At 37.5% G+C, this 26,989-nt stretch overlaps 4 protein-coding genes across 7 annotated transcripts; all 4 read left to right on the top strand.

Annotated features, from left to right (window-relative positions):
* The first annotated feature begins 3,079 nt into the window (after nt 1-3,079).
* Nucleotides 3,080-5,229, top strand: LOC113762423 (lysM domain receptor-like kinase 3). Its single transcript, XM_027305874.1, has one exon. It carries the CDS (start codon nt 3,710-3,712, stop codon nt 5,024-5,026), a length of 1,317 nt encoding a protein of 438 aa, XP_027161675.1. The 5' UTR covers nt 3,080-3,709; the 3' UTR covers nt 5,027-5,229.
* A 2,828-nt stretch (nt 5,230-8,057) lies between these two features.
* Nucleotides 8,058-16,187, top strand: LOC113761309 (N6-adenosine-methyltransferase non-catalytic subunit MTB). 3 transcript variants are annotated; one of them, XM_027304243.1, is made up of 8 exons: nt 8,058-8,241; nt 8,561-8,648; nt 9,955-12,667; nt 13,122-13,205; nt 13,407-13,511; nt 13,690-13,798; nt 14,498-14,649; nt 15,518-16,187. In XM_027304243.1, exons 3-8 carry the CDS (start codon nt 10,004-10,006, stop codon nt 15,962-15,964), a joined length of 3,561 nt encoding a protein of 1,186 aa, XP_027160044.1. In that variant the 5' UTR covers nt 8,058-8,241; nt 8,561-8,648; nt 9,955-10,003; the 3' UTR covers nt 15,965-16,187. The 3 variants fall into 3 exon arrangements, with proteins under 3 accessions (XP_027160044.1, XP_027160045.1, XP_027160046.1); XM_027304244.1 differs by lacking the exon at nt 8,561-8,648; XM_027304245.1 differs by lacking the exons at nt 8,058-8,241; nt 8,561-8,648 and having other exon boundaries at nt 9,942-12,667.
* A 154-nt stretch (nt 16,188-16,341) lies between these two features.
* Nucleotides 16,342-18,924, top strand: LOC113762062. 2 transcript variants are annotated; one of them, XM_027305312.1, is made up of 3 exons: nt 16,680-16,726; nt 17,051-17,206; nt 18,219-18,924. In XM_027305312.1, exons 2-3 carry the CDS (start codon nt 17,203-17,205, stop codon nt 18,725-18,727), a joined length of 513 nt encoding a protein of 170 aa, XP_027161113.1. In that variant the 5' UTR covers nt 16,680-16,726; nt 17,051-17,202; the 3' UTR covers nt 18,728-18,924. The 2 variants fall into 2 exon arrangements, with proteins under 2 accessions (XP_027161112.1, XP_027161113.1); XM_027305311.1 differs by lacking the exon at nt 17,051-17,206 and having other exon boundaries at nt 16,342-16,726.
* A 567-nt stretch (nt 18,925-19,491) lies between these two features.
* On the top strand, nt 19,492-25,445 carry LOC113763231 (ATPase ARSA1-like). The gene is made up of 12 exons (XM_027306980.1): nt 19,492-19,808; nt 21,074-21,285; nt 21,396-21,458; nt 21,581-21,691; nt 22,153-22,227; nt 22,311-22,379; nt 22,467-22,532; nt 22,826-22,903; nt 22,986-23,084; nt 23,452-23,586; nt 24,354-24,507; nt 24,986-25,445. Exons 1-11 carry the CDS (start codon nt 19,664-19,666, stop codon nt 24,489-24,491), a joined length of 1,191 nt encoding a protein of 396 aa, XP_027162781.1. The 5' UTR covers nt 19,492-19,663; the 3' UTR covers nt 24,492-24,507; nt 24,986-25,445.
* The last annotated feature ends 1,544 nt before the right edge of the window (nt 25,446-26,989 follow it).

Below are 26,989 nucleotides of genomic sequence, written 5' to 3'. Positions count from 1 at the left end.
TGACTGACTAATTATGAAGCGTACAGCTTTGGTATAACCTTTTAAGTCAGGCTGACAAATTATGAGGTAGACAAGTTTCTGGTACAAGTCCGACAAAAACCAAGACTGAGCACAATAACAAGAAGAGCTAATGCAAAGATGCCAAGGCCTCTCATCAAGTATTTCAGTTCCTTCTTCAAGTTATGTTTTGGAATTGCAAGTACTCAGCTCTCTTTCTCAGCCAAAAAAGTACTGAAAAAAGTGTAGGATATTGCTTAGAAATACTCCCATAGTCGAGCAGTTTCCTTGGTGTATCTTGTCGAGGGGAAAGTTTTCTGCCATTTTGATGGTTTGCTGCTTGGTGGAGTTTCTGGTGGGGGGTAGGTTTCTGCCAATCCCACTAACTATCCCATGACTTTGGTATCTCAACGGGACTGCCAAACATTCATAATAAAGTAATGCTGTTTTCTTTCCAATCAATTTTACCTTCTTTTAAGGTTTTCTTTCTCAAGTGTCTCTATCTAAGGTATCGGCATATGGACTACTTTGAAAACTAGTTAGTTAGTTAGTTTTTTTTTTTTTTTCAACACAGGGGTGTTCGGGTCAATCCTTACGGGCCCGACTAATCCCCTGCGGCTCGGACCCGGCGCCCCAACCCAACCCGAATACGATAAGTGCGCGCAGAAATCCAGTAGAGCGGAGATTCGAACTTGGGATCTCAAGGGTCACCGGTGAGAGGCACTACGGTTGGACCATTCACACGGGGGCGAAAACTAGTTAGTTCAATCCAACACATTCGTGTTTATTTGACTGGTTATTTTCGCAGTTCTCAGTCGCTATTAAAACTTAAAAAAAGAGGCCGGATGAAGAAAAATACATGCATTAAAAACCTAGTACTAAAGGTACAATTATTACTTTTGTGAGCTTCGAAAAGATTTTTTTTTTTAAAAGAATATGTTTTATTTTAAAAACTGTGAGATTATTATAGTAACATATACATGCCTGCCTTGCATCCCTCGAGTATAATAAAAAGATAAGGTAAGGTATTGTAAGTTGTAACAGCCTCTCTTCTTGACACATATAATATTTCTTTTCTTGATAAGGGGCACGTCTCTCATTTCTTTTTCACTCCATTTATTCCTTTTGGTTGGACTCAGAATAGTCCAAAATATAGTTGCTTCTAGATTTACTTGATAGTTACGTAATTCTGTTATTAACCTATACTTATGTAATTATGTCTTTGTTATGTGATTAGGAATGGTATGTGAGCTTATTGATGATGCAGTCTTTGGATCATAAAATGTGAAATTTGTAGTAATAGAGACATAAATAAGAGTATTTTGAAGGGCCAATGTTGTGCCTTATACAGCCTAATTCCCCTAGTATAAGCACATAAGAAGAAAGTTAAGTTACTACAACAACCCATGCTTTTGATACATGTATTATTTATATTTTTTACAATTGTCAGTTTCCATTCTTAGTTGAATTTTCGCTCCACTATTTTTTTTTCTTTGATTAGCCAAAAATTATAAACATTACTTCTCCCAATTCTTTTCTTCTTTCTTTTTCTACCTCTGCCTTTAATCCTCATCTCCCTATATTTTCTTCATCTTTCTTTTTGCCCTTTCAAATTTTTTCTTTATAATTAATTATACTCAGATTATTTTCTTTCTATTTTTTTAGGTGATTATTATGGACCACGCAACAATCAACTGATTTATACTATTACTTCTTCCTCTATTAATTTTAAATCTTTAATCCAATATTTTGCTTTTCTCCTTTTTTTTTCCTTCATCCTACTTTTTCTCTACCTTTCCTCCTTCCACTCGATCAATACATCCTTTCTTTTTTTCTTTTATAATTAACTGAATGCATGTTTTTCTTGTATGAGAATGCATATTTCTTTTCTTTCTTTGTTCAAAAATCATGATTCATTATCATCCCTTTTTTTTAGGGGAAACATAGGCAATAAACCTTTTATCTCTGCTACTCCTACTGTGTGGTATGTTCCATTTTATTTTTATTCCTTTTTTTTCCCATTTCACGCTACCAAATATGGACTTTAAGTTCTTTTCGTTAATTGTATTTTATTTAGCCTTTATCATTTTTCTTTTTTTGCCTCTTTGTCCTGTTACCATGGTGTATTTATTTATTTTTGCTTGATCTCCTTGATATTCATTTAGCCTTCCATTATTTAGTTCTAAAATTTGATTCTCCTTATATGAGGTTTATCTTGAATCTAAATACAAAATTTGTATTTTGCAACTATGATGTTTTAGTTCCTTTTCAATGCATAATTGAATCTTGCACTTTTTAGTAAATCTTTGGTACTAAATTGTGCCGTTTCTATGCATTGGACAGCCTTCCATTCGAATTTCTTACAAGTTTTGTTGTGAATTTGTAGGATGGAAATTTTTACATGATGATGTCTCGTTTGATAAAAAAATAGTGGAAAAATTTTATGTGTCTGTAATTATAATACTAACGTGTTATTTGAACTTTGTGAAGCATATATCATTTATATTAACATTGTTTTACATTTCTCAATTCTCATGTGTTTGGTTTTTGAATTATTTACCGTTGTTTGTCCATACAGTACAGTAAGAAAAATCTCTACTGCATCACAATAAGTAAGTTGGAGCAAACTTTTGGAACATTCCACTAAAAATAAACTTTAATTTTTAGACTCATATTTTGACAATTATAATTGCTCTTTATTTAAAAGCAAATTATAATAATGTGATGAGTTTTAGTTAGAAATCTGTAGGTGAGCACAAGCTGGGCTGACACAACCTGGTTCCTTCTGGGACAGGTATAATTCCCCAGATTGATCTTTTTTTTTTTTCCTGTTTTTTTCATGTTAAGTGTTTCTTTTTGTCTGCTTATTTTCTACGAGGAATAAGACGAAGACCTGCAAGTGCAAATGTTTTGCCATTTGAATTACTCTTTGACCTGATGACATGCTGAAATTTTTTGAGAAACAGCTCAGCTATCAATTCCAGTAAAGCATTCATTATTATTTCTACGAAAAAAAAAATCTGTTTAACTTATATACAATTATTTTCGAAAAAGTTGAACACTTAAAAACCTTTGTGCAGAAAACCAGAAATGAAAAAGACTTCATAAATCCTAATCAACTGACAACCTTATTTGAATGATAATAAAATAAATCCCATGTCCCAACAATCCGCATTACGGTCAAATTACATGATCCAACCTTATTTGAACAAATCCCCAAGTCTCAAAGACGCTCAACATCCAACACCCTGACATGAAAAGGACTTCACTCAAAACCACCAAATTAGCCCGCACGGCTCTCTCGCCCTTTTCTGCCTTCGCCCCACAAAACATTTCTACGTTTCCTTTCTTTCTTCTTCCTTCTGTCTTGGATGATCAAAATCTAACCCAATTCTGTCTAATCCAACTCCAAAATCTCCAAATTCTCGAGGGCAAATGAAAGAGATTACAAACTTGAATTCTCGTAATCTAATCAAACAATCATCACCTTCACCGGCTCAAATTATCCATCCCCAGCGCCCCATACGTAAAGCCAATTAGGACCCGTCTCCACCTCCAGCAGCTCATCATCATCTCCTCCACCTCGAAGCTTCAATCATCTTTCTCAGTTTCAAGATAAATCCATGCAAAACTTCCCTCTTGTTACTAGGTATAATAAAACCATAGGAATCAATAAATATACTACATATTTGATCTCTAGTTCCTCCTCTTCATGTGTAAATCGAAGAAGCAACTAAGCCAGGATGTGATTGAGCCCTCCACCATGCCCAGAAATTCATCTTCTCAGCGATCAAACAAGTCATCCCACAAATCCTCCTCCTCCTCGTTTGCAGAACCTTCATCGTCCCTCAGCAATTACGACAAATCCATCCCCAGCACCGGATCCAGCTACTACAACCGAGATTCATGGCTGACCACCTCCAATTCCAGCTCCGGGAATCCTCCCTTAACCCGACTCCGCGATAATCTTCCCGAACGAACCCACGTCTACGACATATCCGAGATCTCCGCCGCAACCAACAACTTCAAGCTAAAACCCTTCAACTCTTCCTCCTCCTCCACCTCCTGGCGCTGCACTATTCGCGGCCAGAACGTCATATTAATCCAACGCAAGTTTCGCCGCCCCATGAACGTCTCAGAACTCGTCGACCGCTTAGCATTAATATGCCGGAGCCACCATTCTAGCTTGGTTCGGCTCAAGGGCGCCTCGATTTCTGGGAATTATATTTATCTAGTCTACGACTACATCCAAGGTGGAAACCTCGCCGACTGTTTAAGAAACCCCAAAAACCCTCATTTTACAGTGCTTTCTGATTGGCTGTCCCGCGTGAAGATTGCCGGTGACATTGCTCATGGGCTCGATTACATCCACCATTCAACTGGGTTGGGTTTCAATTTTATCCACAACCATATTAAGGCCTCGAGCATTATCCTTACACCCACTTTGGATGCAAAAATATGCCATTTCGGGACGGCCGACCTCTGCGGGGAGATAACAATGGACAGGGATGACGAGGACAACGATAAGCTGGGGTCGACGAAGAGTAAGGGTAAAATGGAGTACAAAAGATCGGGGAGCGGGCGGATGAAGTTAGAGGGGACTAGAGGGTATATGGCGCCGGAGTATCGAGACACCGGGGTGGCTACCGAAAAGTCTGATGTTTATGCATTCGGGGTGGTGATTTTGGAGCTGCTTTCGGGGCAGGAGGCGTTGAAGTATAGGTTTGATGAGGAAATGAGAGGCTATGTGAGGGATTCGGTGATCGAGGCGGCCAAGGAGGCGCTGGAGGAAGGTGGCGGAGGGGTGAGGAAGTGGGTGGATAAGCGGATGAAAGATTCTTATCCGGTGGAGGTTGTGGAAAAATTGACAAGGTTGTCGTTGGAATGTGTTGCGGATGATCCGAATAAGAGGCCGGATATGGGTCGGGTTTTTGTTTGCATATCCCAATTGTATTTGGATTCACAAACTTGGGTCGAGAAGATGGGCGGGCTGCCCGTCGACTTTTCGCTGTCTCTTGCACCCCGGTGACTGAATGTCTCCTCTTCTTTTTCTTTTTTTTTTTTTTGACTGAGAAGATATCTTGTTTTATTTGCTATAGGTTTTTCGAGGAATTAAGGTATAGAAACATTGGTTAGTTTTGGTGTAAATAGATTCTTTACGACATACAAATTATTATTTCCTGAGAAGCAGCTCGATTTTGATAATATTACTAATTTTTCCTTTGAGGTTCAGCTGTGTTTCTTATACACTTGATGGACAAGGAAGAAGACATCTTCTTTTAGGGCATGAGCAAATTGCAGTTTTCAACTCAACGGGAGAATGGAAGGCTTGAATTTGATGAGATTTCACTCCTATCGTGGGTCGAATTGTGATGCTGATCAAATCAGTTGTTTTTTGCTGACAATAATGCTTCGTTCAAATTTAGGATGCATTTGATAAAACTGAAATCTGAAATTTAAATCCATTAATTTATTGAACTGTTAAGTATTAAATCTAATATATTTGAATGCATATCACATTCAGTGAAAAGTAAATAGCATATCATTTAGTTTTGGGAGTAAGTTTTGCCTACAAAATTCAGTGTCACTTAATTAATTCAGATGTTCAATTTTTTATTATTAAACGGTTTAAACATGTTACGATATGAATTCATTAAATTTAAGTGCTGAATTGAGTTATCTTGTAAAATAATGAAGTAAAAGCAGGACCTGATTAGTGGCCATAGGTAGCAGAATTTTACGTTAGTATGAACACTGTCCCACATTATATGGATTGTATAGTCCACAGATGGTCGATTCTGTCAAAGTCAAGGGTTTAATGCCTTAATGGAAGCTATAATGATGGTAATATTAAAGATGTTTATAAAACCAGTACCTTACTTGTGTAAACAATTTACAGCAATAAGTTTTGACCTCGAAGAATTTGCAGATTAGACGAAATCTGCAGCAGCCAGCACTCAGCAGGTATTTCAGCAGATTGACTTCGGAGAACAAAAGCGAGGGAGTAGATATCCAATCAAATTCGATCAAGATTTCTCAAAATGGGAAAAGGAAAATGGCCAGCTTGGAAAAAAACTGCATACCCTCTTTTGCTTTATAAGGAGGAGGACTGCAAGCAATCCTAACCTTGAACCTCATTTATGACCAATAATTTGCAGCTGTAGTCAATAATGCATTAAAGTTGACAAACGTTTTAATTGTAGGCTCTGGTTTTGATAGTAAGAAGGGGGGGGGGGGGGGGTCGTCTTTCCAACTTCGATTTTTATAGACTCAAGAGCTTAACACGAAAAACAGAAAGCATAGTCAAATTAATTCCATACCGACATCTCTTTCCTTCGGTGGCTGTTCAGACTCTGTGCTCTTTCCTGTCTAATCCACAAACAGACTTGAGAGGAGAAGACTTCTGAAACTTTGAGATTGACATGAATGTAGAAATCATGCGGAGTGGTATTGGGGTTTGACCAGAGTGAATTCGATTTGGTTCACAAACTGGTAAACCCCGGCTGAAGTGCTAAGGTAGGTGTTAAGTAGTACTTTTCTTGGAGCCCCATGTGAAGGAAAATGAAAGATGTTCAGTTCTGGATGTTGAAAGTCCAAATGCTATGGAATACGATGGCTTCCTGCTGAGAGTAGAATTACTTTTCTTGGATCCCCATTTGATCGAAAGTGAAAGATGTTCAAATTCCAGAGGTTGGAAGTCCAAATGCTATGAAGAACGAAGGCTTCCTTGAACCCTTGAAGGGGTAGCTAGGTGGTCCATTAATCAAATTAACTCACGTGAAGATGTGAATTACACTCAATGCACGTAAGAATTAGGTGGCTTATATGTTTTGAGAGTAATTGAACTAAGCGAGAGGACAAATTTTGCTTAAATTTGATTAGCAAATCCTTGTATTCCCTTGTAACAATGTAACATTGGAATTATAATTCTGAGTAAGACCCTAATTTAAATAGACTTGCTTACATTTCAAGTTAAAAAATAACAAATCTTATTGTGTCAAGGGTTACATTTCAAGTCAAAAAGTAAAACATCACATTGCACTAGAGTTGTTGTTCGCCCTCGCTCACATAAATTTTTGCTTTTACCATAATTTTTCTCTTTATAACATTTCAATTTGAACTAGGGATGATTTGAAAACCCTCTCCTAAAATTTCTGATAGTTTCACTGTCCTCTCTTGAGCCTCCAAAAATATCACTAATCTCTCTTGAAATCAATTTTCTGGCAACGATTTAGCCCAATTCAAAAAAAGCAACAATAAAAATTTATTTCAGCTGTGAGATGATTTATTTATGCCAAAAATGCCTCCCAACTTTTATACTAGTAAGATTAAATATTTGATCTAATTTGTTAATTTACTTATGAGGCCATTACACATGGTTAATAAAAAAAAAATTCCATCATCCATAATAAAAATAACAACTTTCAAAATTTAATAAAATAATTTTTTTCATACCTTATGATTCTTGCTATCACCACAATTATAAGAAAAATTAACCCAACTGAAATCTCTTATATTTGATTCCTTTTATTTATCAAGTACATAAATTAGAAAAAGGATGCCTAGTCTTGGATCCCTTTTTAGATGCCAAAATTAGATTTTCTTTTTTACATTTCAAATTATGGTTAATTTAATTTGTAAACGGATTAATTGTTTCTATATAAAAATTAAAAAGATGCACCTAATATTGGCTCTATTTTTAATGCACCTAATTGTTTCTATTTTTAATGTAGTTAGCAAACACTTAACTCTTTTCCTTCACATATATACGTTTAATTATTCTAAATTATAAAGGTAATAGAGTCATTTAACCTATTAGTGATGTAAGCGTTCGATCCCAAATGACTGAGAGGGGAGGTAAATAAAATTTTAAAAATCTGAGGGAATGACAGTGAAATTGTAAAAAATCTCAAGGGAGGTTTCTGAAATTATGCCTTTGAACTAAAGTAAAGGTTCAATTCGTAATTTAGTATAAAATCTGGGGAAATAATGTAATATCCTTTTAGTTCTATTTTTTCCCATGGTTCTAAATTCTAATGTTTGTATTAGCGCCGATGCCCTTGTCTCTCAAACCTAGGTCCGAAGCACCGACTACCGTTAAAACTCCTCAAACTGCCTTACTCGAACCCCTTCTCTTCAGCCCTGTTTCTCCGTTGTCGGCCTTTTCTACCTTCGAGTAAAGGGACGCTGCCAAAAGGTCGCCTGACGCCACCGACGCCGGAGCCGGGTGGTTTAGCTATCAAGGTTTTTCAATAACTCTTTTTTTTGAAGTTCAATTCTTTCTGCAAAACTATTCAGCATCTATGTGTACGTCTATGCATTTATTGAATTGGCTACATGAATTCTGATCTTTCGTCCAAACCGAAACTGGGTTGTGCTTTTTTGAACTTTTACGGGATAATGATGCTGTTTGAGTTGGGCGGGTTTAAGAGAAAACTGTTTTTTACCGGGGAATTGGGCTGATTTCTTCTTGCTTTCTTGAATTAATCAGTTGCCTATTTTTAGGTTGCATTGTGACGGCCTCCTCTAATACTTGGACTTTTATATCTTGCTCGTTCTTCAGGAACTTGATGTGAATTTCATTTACTTTGGTAAATTTTGAATTTTTTATGGTTGAGCTGTGATAGGGGTTTCTCAATGGAATACTTCAGGTAATGGTATTTAAACTTTCGATTCCTTTTATTTTCTATGAGGTTCATGTAATGGTCTGAGACTGGAGTATTGCTGTAAGACTTCTATTTGTACTGTATGAGCTCGTTTTTAGCAAGTTCTTATCTGTCCTACAGCTCAAAATACGTGATAACTACCTCCCTTAGTGAAATTTATAGTGTAAAAGAGTAAGAAGATCATCCTACTGATTTTGCTAGTGTTTCAGTTATAAACTGTTGCCTTTTATTGGGTAATCCTTTCTTTTGTTGTGTCTTTCTGTTGATGTCATCGAGTATGAACTTCAGAGAAACTTTTTAATGTACACGATCTAGGAAGTTTTAAGGGGATCAGTATCTTGATTTTCCCAGATGAACTTCCTGCATTCTTATGTTGTGATGGTGGATTTGTGTCGGTTTTTGTGAAAGTAACTAGATGTTTTTCTGGACTCATTTGCTTAGGTTACTTTGTGTTTAAGTTTTCAAAAAATTTAACTGAATTTTGTCAGATCCTGTGGTGCCTTCTTATGAATGAGAAAGATACTAGTCATAATTCTGACAATGAAAGATTATGAAAGATACTAGTCATAATTGTGATACTAGTTATACCTATCATCATGAAAGATTATGAACTTACTAGGTACTACATTAGCTAGTAAATTCTTCATCAGTAGCCCAACTTTAGAAGAATCTGCTTCTTTTTATATGCAAAATAGATCCAAACCACAAAACAAAACAATGCAAAAAGAGGAGAGCTGTTTGATAAGAAATTTAGAATAAGAAACAATATTTAATATATGCTTGCTTGAAAGCTACCATCATTATTGGCTGTGATGCGTAATACCCACTCAATCAGCTCGGCTGCACTAACAAATGATTTCTGCAAAAGTATGTTAATTAAATTCTTTGACAGTTAAAGCTACAAATGGCACAAGTAAAGTTTCTTTTACGTAAGTCCCCCAACAAATAAGACATTTGGGTTTGAGGTTGAAGCAAAAGCTGGTATAGACATGTGAATAGGACAATGAAGTTAATAATGCAGCGGTGCTTTTTTTAATGTTTTTCTGGACTACTTCATAGGATATCTATACTTTTCTGGCTGTGCCATGGCCCGTTAAATGCAGATTTACTTGGATTATTAGTTGTAGATTGTAAAATTGTAGCAAAATACTATGTTTGAATCCCTATTTTAATGATGAATTTCATGTCCAAGATTGCTTTGATCTTTCGGAGAATTGAGATTGTGCATTGGTTAAAAATATTATCAATCTCCATGTGGTTTTCTTTGACTTCTTCTAGATGCTGCTTCTAGGTTAATGATACAGTTGGGGAGGATTCACTTCTGAGGGTCTCTTTTCCTAATGGGCTCTCCTGAACGAGTAAGAAGTTCAGGAAAGAAGGACATAGAGGTTGATCCAGATGTAAAGACGGACAGGTTCAGGGAAGATGATGACTGGGAAGGTGATGATAAGAGAAAGCACAGGTCAAGCAAGTCAAGAAAGCCTGGAACTTTGGAAGATGCTGAGGGAATAGATAGTGGTGGTAGAAAGAAAAGTGCCGGGGACAGAACTGAGAGCCGAAAGAGATCAGGTGGTTCAAGCAGAGCTGATAGTGATGAGGATGACTATGAAACAAGGAAGGAGTCACGTACTCGGCATATGAAGAAGAAAATAGAGGACAACACATTGGAGAAACTGAGCAATTGGTATGAAGAAGGAGAAGGTGAAATCAAGTATGACAGTGGATATAGAGGACATGGTCGAGTTGATGACAGTGAAAGAAAGAGATTGACTTCAAAGTTCTCAGATCATGAGATCTCCCAGGTCAGAGCTAAAGACAAAGATGAAGCAGTGTTAGATGGTAACCCTGAAAAGGCGCTAGATAGAGATTCTAGATTTTCTGAAAGAAGGGAAAGTAGTAGAGAGAAGGGTCATGGTTCTTCTGAGCATGGGAAAAACTCAAGGAGAAAGTGGGATGACTCAGATGTCTTCTGGAAAGATGAAGATGGAAACTACACTGAAAAATCTGATATAAGAAGTGGGAAGCTGACTGAGTCTAGGATTGAGATTGTTAGAGACAGAAGTGATAGCATGAAATTTGATCTGAGTGAGAGCAAAATCAGAGAATTTGACTCAGACGGTGACAAAGGCATTAAAGCTCAGGATAAGGAGGACAGAAGATCTGAGTTTGAAAGGAATAAGAGGGACAGGTTGGAAGTTTTAGAGGAGGACCTGAAAGGAAGCTCGTCGATGCGGTCGAGCAAGGAGAGAAATGAGGAGCATAGACACCCAAGAAATCCGGCTGGTAGGGAAATTGTTGACAGTCGTGAGAGGTCTTTAAACGCAGATGAGGATGGCAATGCGTGGATGAGAGACAAGAACAGGAGGGAAATAGATACTTCCAACACGTCAAGGACACCTGAGCGGAGTGGAAGACGTCAATATGAACCAGACAACTTTGATATGGATTATGAGCGAAGCACTTCTTTTAGGAGGAAGGAACAAGAGAGAGATAACTATAGAGATGATAGGTCTAAAGGAAGAGATGAAAGTTGGACTGATAGGAGCAGGGATCGCGAGGGCTCTAGAGATGCTTGGAAAAGAAGGCAACCTAATAGCACTGAAAAGGAAATAAGGGATATTGATACAGCTTATGATCATGGTAGAGAGTGGGATTTTCCTAGACGTGGTCGGATTGACCATGATAGGCCTCAAGGTCGTTCTGGTGGTAGGAAAGACGGAAGCAGGACTGAAGCAGTGAAAACCTCTTCCAAGTATGGAATTTCGAATGAGAATTATGATGTCATAGAGATCCAAACCAAACCATTCGATTATGGAAGGGAGGAATCTAAATCCCTCCTTTCCAGAAGCAATGAACTGGGTCAGCAATCTGATACATTGGCTCCAAATGGTGAGGAGAATGCTTATTCTAGGGAGGAAAGATCTAGGAATTCATATGCATCTATGCAATCTGGTGAGGATTCAAAGGATAGATTCACAGATGGGGGCTTTTCTGGGCAAGACCAGAATTTATGGAGGGATGACAATGACTTTGCAAGAGCAAGAGGCCAGAGGGGTGGTATGTCTAACCGTGCTTCTGGGGGCCAAAGTTCTAGTGTTGGCTCACAAATGATGCATGGAAACCAGGAGTCCTCTTCCTTTACGAGATCTGCACCACAAGGAGTTAAAGGGAATAGAGTTGGACGAGGAGGTAGGGGTAGACCAATGGGCAGAGATGGTCAACAGGTTGGGCTTCCAATGCCATTGATGGGATCGCCTTTCGGGCCACTTGGAATGCCACCACCTGGACCGATGCAATCTATAACTCCTAGCATGTCACCAGCACCAGGTCCTCCAATTTCTCCTGGTGTCTTTATTCCACCATTCCAGCCTCCAGTTGTTTGGTCTGGTCCTCGAGGTGTTGAAATGAACATGCTAGCTGTCCCACCTGTTCTCTCACCTGTTCCTCCAGGGCCCTCTGCGCCTAGGTTTCCCGCAAATATGGGGACTCCACCAAATCCACCTATGTATTTCAGCCAACCTGGTCCTATAAGAGGAGCACCACCAAATATACCTGCACCAAACTTTAACCCTATTGCACCTATGGGGCGTGGACAATCACAGGAAAAATCCCCTGGAGGTTGGGTTCCTCCTAGAACTAATGGACCCCCTGGCAAAGCTCCTTCGAGAGGAGAGCAGAATGATTACTCCCAAAACTTTGTAGACACTGGTATGCGTCCACAGAACTTTATCAGGGAGTTAGAGCTCACTAGTGTTGTGGAGGACTATCCAAAACTTCGGGAGCTTATACAAAAGAAGGATGAGATTGTTGCCAAATCGAATTCCCCACCTCTTTATCTGAAGTGCGACCTGCATGAACAGGTGCTTTCTCCAGAGCTCCTCGGTACAAAGTTTGATGTCATTCTTGTGGACCCTCCTTGGGAGGAATATGTACATCGAGCTCCTGGTGTTACTGATCATATGGAATATTGGACATTTGAAGAAATAATGAATTTGAAAATTGAGGTACTGACTGCATTATTTATCACCAAGAATATATATATATATATATATAAGAAATAGAAAAGGAGGTTGTTTGTTTTACTTAGGTATGATCTTTGTGCTAGACTTTTTATTTCCACAAGCCTGGAAAAAATTATGATTCTATCTGCTCATAATTTGAATTAAAACCGGCTGGTCGGGTGATGTACGGTCAGTGATAGACCCATATATGCACACAAAGGTTATTTGCTACATGCTAGTAAATTATGCATGTTGGTATTTATGTTTCTATAGTTAAGAATTCTTATAATTGGGCTTAATACTTCAAAATTTTTAGTCATCATTGTTGGTTGTTTCTGCTGACATTCAAAAGCACTTCCTAGTAATGTATTTCTGATCCTGGAGTATCTACTCTGCAGTTTAGCTTAATGCTTTCTGGAACTTGATGATTTAAGTGATTGGCTTTCTTCACTTTCAGGCAATAGCAGATACACCTTCTTTTATTTTTCTTTGGGTTGGTGATGGTGTTGGGCTTGAGCAAGGTCGACAGTGTTTGAAGAAGGTATAGTGAGATGTTTGAGAGAAACAGTGTGTGGTTAGCAGCTGCCTCATCTTTGTATTGGTGTTCGATATTGTATTTGTTTAGATCATCCTTGGCCTTTCATTTTTTTTTTTACTTTTTTTTTGGTTTGGCGGTAGTTTAAGATCATTTGAAGAGTTTTAACTTTTTTCCACATATTATTTCATTATAAACTCCATGCAGTGGGGATTTAGAAGGTGTGAAGATATATGTTGGGTGAAGACAAACAAAACAAATGCAACTCCTGGACTGCGCCATGATTCGCATACTTTATTCCAGCGCTCAAAGGTTCGTGAGCAACTCTGTATGCTCTATATTACTTCTCTGAAAGCAAATATCCCGTTGTGGAGTGCAATCGCAAATGCCCATATTTTGCTCTTTTTATTTTTTTATTTATTTTTATTTTTTTCCTAATATCACGTACTTGTTTTGCTGATCTCTGTGCTGCTTTGTTGCCACAATGAAGGAACATTGCTTAATGGGCATAAAAGGGACCGTACGTCGCAGTACTGATGGTCATATAATCCATGCCAACATTGACACTGACGTAATAATTGCTGAGGAGCCTCCTTATGGTATGTAGTTTGTGATCCAAATGCCTAGGCTTGTCTTATGTCGGCAAACTTGTCTTCTTCCCATGGGATGTGAAATTTATGAGCGCACCATGTTCTCTCCACTCCTACATCCTTTTGACTCTATGAATTTTTAGGTTTCTCCTGGTTGTTTCGGCAATATTTGTCGTAAACGTAGATAAAAGCAGACAAATGGGAGGAAGAGGCAATCTTGTAACTGCTCTCAGGGCTTTGAAGCTTATTATAAATGCTCTAGGTTTTCCTGTTACATCTAACAAGATGGAAATTCCCATGCTGCCTTCTCGTTTCTATCCACATATGCCTTACCTTCCCCATCTTTCCATGCTTTGTTTCAGTTATACCTTTGATTCACTACTTTTCTCCTCTCTTCAGTTTGCTAATCAAAGTGATGAAAAATTGTGTGCACATTAAACTGCACTATTGAACAAAGACGGACATATATCAAAATATACTGTAATATACATGACCACAAACATATAATAGTAGGATTTCCCAAAGCAGTTGAACTACCTTTTTCTCATGATCATAATAAAAGTATTGATTATTTTACTGCAATACATTTGGTAGAATATTGGAGAATGGACTACTATTGCATTATATTCAGCAGACATTTGTAGAATGAGCTATTGTTTATGCAATCTTGTGCAGCAGTAAACCTATAGAGTCTTATTTATATTGTAGGATCTACTGCAAAACCTGAAGACATGTATAGGATAATTGAACATTTTGCTCTTGGCCGGAGAAGACTTGAGCTCTTCGGGGAAGATCATAATATCAGGGCTGGCTGGTTAACTGTTGGTAAAGGATTATCCTCATCAAACTTCAATGCCGAGGTATGCAGTTGAAGCATTTTGTTTCATTGAATTTTTATTTGGATTTATTGTCATTTGCTTGCTATATCTTCAAAGGAAAACAGGAGAGAAAGGAGCAGGGGTTGGTTTTATTTTTATTTTTTTTGTTTTTTTTTGGGGGGGGGGGGGGATGTTGGAAAGGCAGATGCATATCCGCAACTTGGAGTGATTTTTTTTTTCACAAGTATTTTGGTTTTATGAGGAAGTGTGTCTGAACTGACAAGTTAATTTGGCTATAAGTATTTTTCTGCTATGTAATGTTTTGTTGGCTTCTGAAAAGTTCTTGTAACCAAAGTAGTAGTAAAGCTGGCCACGTTGTAGCAAGTTAGGCAGTTCTAGACAATCTTCTCAAGTCTGGCTCGTTAGTCCCTTTACAGGACGTTGCTGGTTCATTCATGCCAAGGGATTAGTAATCATATGTAGGAGACTCCGCTTTACGGACACAAAACAAAATGGCCAATGTGGTTCTTTTGAAGTTCACTGCATGACATAGGACTAATTATCCTTGGATGAAGCTTTGTAGGGATAAGATTGCGAGATGACATTTTTTTTTTTGCCCTCTTTTTAACCCTTTTTTTAAGTTGACTTGAATAGTAGTAGTAACTGCAGCCTCAATCTTACTGTTGCATAAATGATGGCCAATGCTGGATAATGGTTCTCTCATTAGGGTACCGAAGCATCAAAATAGCTGCATGCCCACCTTCTTCTTATTCCTTGTTTTAATCTGGAAACGAGAAAGTTAAGAATGATATGTTTTTTGGGTCAGCTTAGTTGTATTTCAGCGTCATTTTTCCAGTGGACTTTATTCGAATTCGTGCCTGTCCTGACAAGAGAATTGGAATATTTTCAGGCATATTGTAGGAGTTTTGCTGACAAGGATGGGAAAGTTTGGCTGGGTGGGGGAGGAAGAAACCCTCCTCCAGAGGCTCCGCACCTCGTTCAGACAACTCCTGAGATAGAAGCATTGCGTCCAAAGTCGCCAATGAAGAATCAGCAGCAACTGCAGCAGCAATCTTCATCAATCTCTCTGACAACAGGCAATTCCTCGAACAAGAGGCCCGCTGGAAATTCCCCACAAAATCATAATGCACAGAATATGAACCAAGAAGCTTCTAGCTCCAATATCTCGACCCCAGCTCCCTGGGGTTCACCAATGGAGGGCTTTAAAGGAAGAGAGGGTGGACTTATGGCCCCCGATGATAGAATATTCGATATGTATGGGTATAATGCATCATTTGGTCAGAGTAATGCAGAGTTTTTAGACTACGAGTCGCAAAGATCAATGAATTTGTTGTAGTAAAACGCATTGTACCAATTAATTTTTCATTTCTTGTATTTTTTGTATTCCACTCCATAAAAGGCATGAAAATTGCCCCATCCCTCGTCTTTCCTCTGCAACTCTCTTCCTTCAAAATTGGGTGTGGCGGCCATTGGTTTTAGCACCAAAACCTTGTAAAGATAATCTGTAATCATTCTCCATTAGGAACTATAAAGCAAACTTTTGTTCGTTGTTAGCGGTTTACCTGCGTTTACTCGATTCTGCACCAGTAAGTTGTAGTAACACACACTGGCATTAACTAAACCATGAACCGCAATGGCATGATTAAACAATTTATATGGTTCTTCTTTTTCTTGATTCGATTCATCATTGACTGCAAAATAAATGAATGATAGGGGCATTAGTCAGTGGCCACACTTTATAGCGATATTAAGAGTTAATCATAGGGACATTGGGCGCTTGATCGTGAGGTTATATTGGTTCAAATCTTGAACAAAAGGAAAAGGGGAAAGTCTGGGTACAAACTTTCTGTTAAAGATGACAAACAGCCCTCTCTTAAAGAAATCGAATTGACGCCCGGGCGGCTACGAGCGACAATTAATCAACCTAAACTTGGAGGAGAAGTCAGATCCTGGAACTTTGCTTTGGTTTTCTTAGTAAAGTTGGGAATCGAACTTGGAAACCAACAGAAAGTCGCCCAGAGAAAGAAAATGGCGGCTCGCCGAGTCCTGTCGCTTCTTCTCTCCAAACAACCTCGTACCTCCTCCTCCTCTCTTAAAGGTAACAAGCAACACCCCACTTCCTTCTCTATCTTTTTTTTTTTTTTTGAGATTACTATTACTATATGTATATATCTGTTTTTCGATTTCAGTCATATGTTGCCCTAGATATGGTGACTACTCAGCAATTAGAGCTTTAATAGCTAACTTAACAGCCTGAAATCTTGGACCTGCCACTTTTTTTTTTCTCCTCTTGGCGTTAATAGATGGAGATGCTACTGATTTAGATTTGCCATAAACTATTTAACTCTTCAGGAGTTGCAGCATTTCTTTTTTTATAATGAGTGGTTGTTGACAATTGATTTTTTTTGCTTTTTCTTGTCAGAAGCGTGGTGGACTAAGTGATTGCTACTACTGTAAAGGACTTGCACTTAATTGTTTTTCTGACAGAAGTGTAGATAGAGTTCTGGGGTGGGGTTGGCTGATTTGAGTCGGAGATAAGTGAAGTTATTGAATTGTTCTATACGTGGTGATTGCATGGGTAGGTCAAAATTGCTCTACTTAAAAAGACTATCCATTGTGTCTTAAACAGTTTTGTGGTTCATCTCAAGTTCTGAATTCAAGCTTGAGTTGGCTAGTAAGTACTACAAAAGATAAGGTGCGATTTGAGTTTCTTCATCTTGGATAAAGCAATGCTTTCTTTATGCAGGAAGGTTATGCATCTCCTTTGTTTTAATTGTCTAATAGGGTAGAGGATGGAATGTAAATGATAAAGGAAATATACGCTTTCTAGTTTTCCACCATGCTGGCATAATGATGCTAGTAGAAAGCATGATGGAGCAATCTTCCACTTAGTTTCTCACTCACCATTGTCATTGAAAGAAAGGGAATGGTGACTCGACGGCTTGTATGTTGTCTACGATCTTTGACTTCTCAACTTTCAAACATACAAGTACTCTTAGTTTGTCATAGAAATACCTTCCCTGGATTCATTTTACTGAAGATCAGGAAATCGAGATTTTTTTTCTTGGAAATAGAAATTAGCTAGTAAACCAACGAAAATTTGAGGGAAAAAGGGTGGTAAACTAAGTTAAGAGGTTTTGGTAGTTCTTATATTATCAAGTTTAAGTGAAAATTTTGTTGCTGCATGACATCGTTTAAGAAAATCAAGTAAATGAATTGTTTAAAGGGGTGAATAAAGCTGTCCTGTTACTTGCACTTTTGGTTCAGATGTGAAAGATGCTTGGTATCTTTATGTGTTGGTGCCTGAATGTTTATCTTTCACAAGCAAAGGAGGATTAGCAAAAGTTAAATTTGGGTCCGATTTGATACTGGATTCAGTATTTTGTGCCTTGATCTGATAGTGGGCTTGCCAATGTTTCTATGGTTTGAGAGTTTACAGAGTTAAGTAGAGCATATTGCATTCCCCACGAATCTGTATGCATTGCTTGTGAATTTTTATTATCCAAGAGTTCGCCTGAGTTTTTCGTGGAATTCAATTTCTTCTGCGTCATGTTTATTTCTGTCTTGGTTATTGTTGATTACTGCTGCAGAATCCTTCTCCCAAGTTATCCCTGCAGCAAATTCGTTCTTCCAAAGAGATGGACTTTGCGAAAGGGGACTTCGGACAATTGTAGAAGACCACAATCGATCTGTTGAAGACAGTTTAGCTAAAGAGAGCTGCAACTTGAACTCAGATTCCAGCTCCTGTGATGCCATTTCAAGTCCTGTTTCCAATGAAGACTCCATAAGACACAGGGTGACGTCGAGCCTGAAAATCTCCGAAACACATGATCTTGCAATGATTTTCACATGCAAAGTTTGTGATACCAGATCGGTAAAGACATGTTCTCGTGCCTCTTATGAAAAAGGTGTTGTGTTGGCGAGATGTGGTGGCTGTAATAATGTACACCTGATTGCTGATCGGCTGGGCTGGTTTGGAGAACCTGGGAGCATAGAGGAATTCCTAGCTGCTCGAGGCGAGGAAGTGAAAAAAGGGTCTGCTGATACCTTAAATCTGACACTTGAAGATATGGCTGGAAAGGAGAAACTTGATGTCTGAAGGAGTTTCATAGTTTGCATGTCGGGATTATGACAGTAAAGATATCTTTTCGAAACAGATAGGCAATAGAGATACAGATGTTAACACCATAGTGTTGAAGTTTTCTTCTTGAGAACTGTCTAATTGACAGATTACTAGGGATTATTTGCAACCGTGTCCTAATAGATGTATTCCCGTTAGTCATCGCTGTCAAACCATTTATTGCTCCCCGCAGTTACAGGGTATTCCAATTGGTGAAATGAAAAATTAAGTACCAGGAAGTTGTCAGTTCTCAAATAAGGAAAATTATGTAATTTAACCGCAAAACAACTTCAGGGATGCTTTTGAAACTTCGTCACTTGCCCTGAATTCAATTTTTTCCCCAGTTGATTTCTAAAAGAGTACGCTTAATTTGCTAGTTTCCTCTCTTCGATTTGCGTAGACATTTCCACACAATTAAAATTCAAATTTTGTTCATATATTATATATCTAATCGTGATAGTGTATATACAGTCAGTGTATATAAGATTTATTTGTTCATAAATTTAAAAAATAAAAAAGTTATGAAGACTCACAAGAGCAAGACACCCTCAGAAAACTTTTAGGTATAAATAACCTTTTAGTATACTTAGAAACTTTTAGACACATTAGTTGAACAACAACAGAATCAAACAGTAGAACCTCAATCAAAATGGGACCAGATTGTAATTTTTTGGGGCAGAGGGTGTCTCAAGCGTAATAAGTGGAAACCTTGGAGACCTACTACCAGAACCAGAAGCCTCGAACAGACTTTTGCTTAGGACAAAGAAAAAGCAAAAGACAAAAACAAATTCCTGTTTCTTTTCAATTTCTTGCACGTAGAAGCAAAGAGATAACCAGGATTAATCCGTCTGTGTTTCTTCAGAACTTCTAAAGCCTGCTTGAATTCACTCTTTCTTTCACTCCCAAATTCTCAATATGGCAACAACAGTAGTGGGTTCCTATCCTCACTCACTCAAATCCCTCAGTTCCCCTCTTTATCTTTTGAAATTTAACCCAAGCTTCAGTTCCGGATTTGTTTCTTTTCCCAGCACAAGAAACCAGCCTAGGAAATCTCTTGTTGGTAAAAATTTTTAACTTCATCAAATATACTCTGTTTTATTATATCAGTTTTGGGTATTGTTATCTGAAAAGTTCTTTTAAGGAATTCCATTTTTCATGATTATGTGTGTTCATGTTTGCAATTCATTTGTTAGAATGGTTATGTAACTTAATGGGTTTCTGTTGTTTTTGGTCTTTTCTGTTTTGAACTTTAGTTTGAAGATTGGAGGATACTGACAATTTTGAAAAGGTTCAAAGAACAAGTTCTAATAAATAAATTGTAGTCAGGCGAGTAGAATCATATAGCAAAACCTTCAAACGTTGTCTAGGGAGGAGCATTTTTAGGATGGTTTAGCAATATATGTCTTTTAGGGAACAGAACGCTCTAACCACCATCATTCTATCTATTAATTGAAAGAAAACTGGCATTTTTATTTATATGCCCCAGTTAATAGCACTTTGTTATGACCAAATAACGATTTTTAGGTAACTGCTTTTCACACTTGATTATTGACGTTAACTAATTAGAATATAATATTAATTACATGTAAAAATGAGTTGATATCGAAGGGGGAATGCTTGATAAAAATATGGTTGAGACTTTCTTATTCTATGTAGTGAAATACATACAGTTTGCTGGCGTTTTAGTGATTTTCTAGAACAATCAGAAAAAGTCCAAGTCTGAAAAGGAAATACGGGCTAAATATGTGGAGCTATAGTACCATCTAATTAGGGCAAACGGAGTACCAAATGTCTGAGATCAGTTTTAGCAAAGCCTATATGCTGGCTTACTGTTAATTCACTGTTATCTTCTGTTGTTTGGTTTTTACAAGTTTTTGCATTTGATTTTCATAGAGAAGAGAACTGCATGAGCAGAACATGCTTATTTGATCATGGCATTGCTTGATGCCCTGAAACTTTTAATGGGCTTAGATATAGAGCTGTATACACACTAGATTTTTTTCATCCTCCAAACCGAGTTCTATTGCACAGCTTGATTTATTTCATCCTCCACGGCAAGTTCTACTGGATCACAAACTCATATAGCTACTTGTGCTTCCTTTTCTTTTGGGAAGAATTCTTTGAATAGACTCAAAACAGATCAGCATATAACCTTCTATCTGGTGTCGCTTCTTATACTTTAAAGTGGACTTCTATATGTCGCTACATGAGCCTCAGTGAGTCAGAGATGTTATGTGCACATTCGAGGAAACATCCTACCTTGTGGATTGTTGCATGATGCATAATGTGCTGACGCTATCTTTCTTTGATGCTATATCCATGCAGTAAGATCAGTGGCTGCTCCTGCAGAAGCTGCCTCTGGGTTTGATGAAATGGTTTCAGGAACACAGCGTAAATATTATATGTTAGGTGGAAAGGGAGGAGTTGGGAAAACAAGTTGCGCAGCATCACTTGCAGTAAAATTTGCCAATAATGGTCATCCCACTCTTGTAGTTTCAACTGATCCTGCACACTCTTTAAGTGATTCTTTTGCCCAGGTTCAAAATTCAGTTTTCTTCACTTTGACTAGCGGAATCTGTTTATTGATGTCATTTTCAAAGTAGAACTCACGTAACAAGTTTGAAATGGTGTTCTCGCTTGTTCCCAGGATTTGACAGGAGGGACACTAATACCTGTGGAAGGACCTTATTCTCCATTATTTGCCCTTGAGGTGTGGGGAATAAGAAATTTTACATCTAATGGTTTCTATATTCCATAGTCGACATGTATGTTATTATATCTTCATGAATGGAATTTGTATTCATTTGAGTTTAAACATTTGTGCTGCAACAGATAAATCCTGAAAAAGCTAGGGAAGAATTTCGTAGTGCTGGTCAGAAAAGTGGGGGAACTGGAATTAAGGACTTCATGGATGGTATGGGCCTTGGAGTCCTTGCAGACCAGGTAAGACTCTTTATATGGGGGCCTTCACTTTTACTAGATACTATTTTCTGAGTAAATTGTTGAAATCTACTGTAATAAGTAGTCAACTGATTGTAGTAGTCTTGCAATTGATAACACTAATATATAGTCTGTGATGTTCAAATTTGCAGTTAGTAGCATAGAGTTATGACTGGATTACTACATACATGCTAACGTTATTGCCTTGGATTATGTGCATGAATTAGATTTTATGCTTCCATTGTAATTACTTTATTGTCAATCTCCTTCCCCCCCAAGGAAAAAAAGACTTGCATACTTAAATCACTGTGTATATGTTTCCATGTTTGATTAACTAGTATATCACTGACTGTCTTTCCTCATGTGAGTGTTGAGTTATTGATTTATAGCTCAACTTCTTGTGCATTAAATGAGCTAGGTAACTTGATTCTCGTCATGATCTTCCCGTTTTTGTACTTGTCTAGCTTGGGGAGTTAAAGCTGGGAGAGTTGTTGGACACACCTCCTCCAGGTCTCGATGAGGCTATTGCAATTTCTAAGGCATGTTTTAGAGTTTGAAGTTGTATTTCAGCTTATGTTTTTTTAGAGTCCTAGACTTCACTTACTACATAACTTATTTACAGGTTATGCAATTCCTCGAATCACAAGAATATAATATGTTTACCCGCATAGTGTTTGATACTGCTCCAACAGTGAGTGACTAAAAGGTCTCTTATTTTATTCTTTATAGAGATACTAATTCAAACTAATGCCTTGTAATACATCAATGTTCTTTGTAGGGTCATACATTGCGGCTTTTGTCCTTGCCCGACTTCTTGGATGCATCAATAGGAAAGATATTGAAGGTATATATGTTTTTAATGCTCACATAATAATGTCTGGATTGAAATGGCAAGTCAGTCAATATAGATAACCATCAAGTTTATATAACCAGATAAAAAGAAGCTTGAATTTTCTTTGTGCCAAATATTATTTCCAGGACAAGCAGAAAAGTTTTGATTGATGATAGCTTGTGTTTGTGAAATTCAACAAATAGCTATGTTGCTTGTAGTGCTCATCTACGGAGTCAAAGATATCTTCTTGTGTATACTTGTAGTGCTTATATCTGCTTTGTTCTTCTCATATCAATTCCTTACAGTTAAGACAAAAAATAGCTTCAGCTACTTCGGCAATAAAGTCAGTGTTTGGCCAAGAAGACAGCCATCGCGAAGATGCTGTAAGCCTGCCATTGTTTAGAAACTACTTACGTTCTATTGTGAAGATGAAGTGCTAACATTGGTTATTGCTCTCACATGTAGGCTGACAAATTAGAGCGCCTGAGGGAGAGAATGATTAAAGTGAGGGAGCTTTTCCGTGATACAAGCTCAACGGAGTTTGTCATAGTGACAATACCGACGGTATTGGCCCTCAAAAATTAGTTATAGCCTAAACTTGGTTACCCTAACTAGTCGAAGTCATATGAAGATGAATTTATGGTTTTGTATTTTGACCTGCATTATCTTATCCTTGGAAGAATCTTTTCTCTCATGGTCCATGCTTTTTATTATGTCCCTGTACCTTTTACCCTGTCTTGGTTGACATACTTCTTTTTTTCTGCATTCAAGAGCCTTGAACAACTCACTGGATTATGTTGAGTCCTTTTCATTTTGGAATTACTGAGGAATTCTTGTGAGAGAATTCTCATGGGTTGTATGACAGTCACATACTAATTCATTTATCAATTAATTTGCTTATATATTTTTCATTTCTTTTGTTGTAAAATAGGTGATGGCAATTAGTGAATCATCAAGATTGTGTGCTTCCTTAAAGAAGGAAAGCGTACCTGTTAAGAGGCTCATTGTTAACCAAGTTATTCCACCCTCTGCATCAGACTGCAAATTCTGTGCAATGAAAAGGAAGGTATGTCTGGACTACAAGTCTTTCAAATGGTACTTCCAATATTCTTAAACAAATTGTGGTTTCTACTGATGCTTAGAATAATTTATGTGACAAAGAAGGGAAGAAAGAAGTGGAAATTCTTTCTAAGCTTTTGTATTTCCATCAGTCATAATTCATGTTATGTGATTGTGTAATAGCAAAGCAGAGGGACTTGTTTCTGTGACTTGCACTCATTTTGTGGCTGGAACTCTTTTCAGCCTACTTGATTATTTAGGTCAAGTTGAATACTTGCTATTATGAACATATTATATTCAACTTTTATCCTTGGCAAATTTTCGGGGTTTCCTTTTCTAGAATTGTTAGAATGTGAATTATGCAGTGGACTCTGGGCAGCTACTTGTTAGCTTTGGCTTTTCAAAAGCTGAGCATGGTATAGCATTTATTAAAAACCGTGTTTTGAAAATTGAAATCATGCTTTTAATTAAAGAGTTTTGAAGCCAAAATATGTTTTCAAAATCAACATTTTTCAGCTTAAAGTAATTTTACAGAAGAGGTCAAAAAGCAAAAAAGTATACCTCAAAGTAGTTTCTGGCTTCATAAAATGTTATCTTAAGTAGTTGAGAACAGGGTGGCTGGCAAAAGTGTAGTATGTAGGACAACCTTCCTTCCAGTGTAATAATTTCTTTAATGGTTTCTTTTGGACCATGCAAGTCTTCATAGGTTTCTGTGTAGCTTAGTTCTCTTCCTCTCTGATAGTCAGGAGTTAATAGCTCATTAATGTATGGTAGGACCAAATGCGTTCTCTCAACATGATTCAAAGTGATCCAGAACTTTCCAGCTTGATGGTGATACAAGCTCCCTTGGTGGATGTAGAAATCAGAGGTGTTCCAGCCCTTCAATTTCTGGGGGATATTGTCTGGAAATGATTCTGCCAGCTAATTGGTAAAACCTTTTCATTTTTTTAATTCACATAGCCCTTTCCATTGATACAGAAAATGAATTACTCCGAATAGTTGCCCAACTGTTTTTGGCTTTCTGCTCATCCCATGGTTGGATTGCTAATTTTTTGTTGTCTTGCATTGGCAGCCTTTTTTTCCCCATAAGTTTGCTCAAGGCCCCACAGTTTATCTTTGTTTCCAATTTTTTTTTCTCAAGGAAAAGTAGTTTTACTTCTGACATAACCTTTTGCTCTCATTTTCCATCAGAGGATGTTGTCACATAGTATGGATACATTGTTTCATGATTAAGAAAAGATTCACTTTTTTAAAACTTCAAGTTTTGCTGGGCCATTTACTGTAACTGTTGTTATTGCAATATCTGATCGATCCATGCGAAGAAGCACATATTTTGGAGCTTTATTTTCTGACTTCTTGGGGATTAATCTTGCGTGCATTTGTGTTTCTTTCATTCGTTGAAGCAGGTATTGCAACCAATCCAATCTTGGATTATTATGGATATCCTGGCTCTGCTGAACTTTTGAATCTTCAAATTGGCCGGATTGAGATTAACTGATACAATCATCTCAAAGGCTTCATGCTCTTGTGAGCTGATTTACAGGCATGATAGACACTCTGAAAGTGACAGCAAAATGGCTGCAATGAAATACTTCGGAAATAGCCTACACAGTTTTGCAACAAAGGAGAGAATTTCACAATAAAAGAGAACCATGCATGTCACACAACTGCAACGTTCAAGAGAATGTTTATGTTGAGACCATCAAAGTTGTGCTTCCTACAAGATAGATGATGCTTGACTTGTACAGTACAAGATTGTGATTAGTCCTTGGAGATACTCTTCTTTAGCAAACTCTTGAGGTCAGAAAAGAGAATTGATCTTTTTAATATATACTACTACTAACACAGCACGTCAGCTTGGATTGACCTATTTTTCAAAAATAAGTTTTTTTAAATATAATGTTACAGTAATATACAAATAAAAATAACTCAAAAAATATTTTATTTATACAATATATTAAATATTTCAAAAAACATCTATAGTAAATGTTTTTATATTATTATAATAAAATATTTTTAAAATATTTTCAAAAACAGCTAATTCAAATGGAGGGGTTGCATTCGAAATCGACGGCCCAATCCAAGGTGCTGTTCATCGCGGCCTCCTAACCCGAAAATGCACTTTATGTAGAAGGACCATGGAAAAACAAATTTGATCCTAAACACAGTCAGAAGAGGTCATTTTTCCTTCTCAATGGGAACTTCACTATGCTTCACTTGGTGACTAGTTCAGGATCAAATGCGTACAATTCCTTCTTTGACATCGAAGTCCTAGAAATCCCATATCAACAAAGCAAGGAAGACCACAAGAAGAAATTTTCTATGCAAATTATCCTCCCCATACAAGAAAGATGGTTTGCAAAATCTCCTAGAAAATGTAGGCCAAAATTCAAGTTCTCGTATACCCTTGACGAAGTTTCCATTCATGGAAGAACCCATGGAGCTGAAGGAGATGTTCCATCGATGAGGAAGGCACAGAGGCGGCAGCTGTTTCTTTTAATGTGGTGGTTTTCCAAGTTTTGGACCTTTCCAAAAGCAACATCAGAAATTAAGATTTTTGCTGCTGATCACCATCCTTTGATGTATTTAGTCAGAGAAGAGATATCCGGATCACCTCTTTTCCCCGGAGCAGCACCAAACACACCCCCCCCCCTCCCCCCGCGGCGGGCGGGGCGGGTAGAATGATCACCTTCCAGCATATATATGCGTTTTCGTGGAACATCCATGTGTTTAGTTACAACCTTTGCTTCTACGTTTCTATATGTATAAATTCCATTGACACTTGATTCAAATGTTTAGTCCGTCTATGTGTTACTTATGAGAGTTAGCATGTAGTGGTTTTAGCTTTTCATATTCCCATAATATATATATATATATATATATATATATATATGCGCTCATATTCTCTTATAAGATTCGTGTATATCGGTTGTGGATTAAACAGCCCTTTCGGATAGGTTTAATGTTTTGGATTTTAATGATGACTTAAAAGAAAAAAATGGCACCTAAAACTCTTAATCTACATTTGCACTGTCCACTATGTCCAATTATTGCTTGTGCTCGATTTCTGTTGGAAAGGTAAGATTAAGACTAGGAAGCAAGCTAATGAAAAGGTATCTCGAATAATAGAGAAGAGAAAAAGTTAGTACTAGACAAAGCTCTACGTGCTCCTGCATCTTGGTCCAGTTTGGATTGGAGTACTTGAGAGTTTCTGCCAAAAAAAAAAAATAAATAACAATATGATGTATGTGATGTAAAATAATAATTAAGAAATGTATTGAAGGAATATATAAAAAAAAATATCACAAAAACTCGCAATCCAAACGTCAACTTAGTCTTTATGTTGTACAATTTGAAATTTACATACTTGGAACCAGTGTTTTAAAAGGCGAAAGCATTTGGCAGGATGT

This window comes from Coffea eugenioides, chromosome 2, assembly GCF_003713205.1.
Source record: "Coffea eugenioides isolate CCC68of chromosome 2, Ceug_1.0, whole genome shotgun sequence".
In the NCBI taxonomy this organism is placed as follows: Eukaryota; Viridiplantae; Streptophyta; class Magnoliopsida; order Gentianales; family Rubiaceae; genus Coffea; species Coffea eugenioides.
Note: the sequence above shows the minus strand (reverse complement) of the source record. Positions and strands in the feature narration are given on the sequence as shown.

Bases quoted from the DNA above. Each gene is read 5' to 3' on its own strand.
- LOC113762423 (XM_027305874.1), top strand. From the start codon at position 3,710: ATGTGTAAATCGAAGAAGCAACTAAGCCAGGATGTGATTGAGCCCTCC.
- LOC113761309 (XM_027304244.1), top strand. From the start codon at position 10,004: ATGGGCTCTCCTGAACGAGTAAGAAGTTCAGGAAAGAAGGACATAGAG. The intron at 13,206-13,406 runs GTATAGTGAGAT...AACTCCATGCAG, and splicing joins GTCGACAGTGTTTGAAGAAG to TGGGGATTTAGAAGGTGTGA. The intron at 13,512-13,689 runs GTTCGTGAGCAA...GCCACAATGAAG, and splicing joins CTTTATTCCAGCGCTCAAAG to GAACATTGCTTAATGGGCAT.
- LOC113762062 (XM_027305311.1), top strand. From the start codon at position 16,657: ATGGCGGCTCGCCGAGTCCTGTCGCTTCTTCTCTCCAAACAACCTCGT. The intron at 16,727-18,218 runs GTAACAAGCAAC...TTACTGCTGCAG, and splicing joins CTCCTCCTCCTCTCTTAAAG to AATCCTTCTCCCAAGTTATC.
- LOC113763231 (XM_027306980.1), top strand. From the start codon at position 19,664: ATGGCAACAACAGTAGTGGGTTCCTATCCTCACTCACTCAAATCCCTC. The intron at 21,286-21,395 runs GTTCAAAATTCA...GCTTGTTCCCAG, and splicing joins TAAGTGATTCTTTTGCCCAG to GATTTGACAGGAGGGACACT. The intron at 22,228-22,310 runs GCATGTTTTAGA...ACTTATTTACAG, and splicing joins AGGCTATTGCAATTTCTAAG to GTTATGCAATTCCTCGAATC.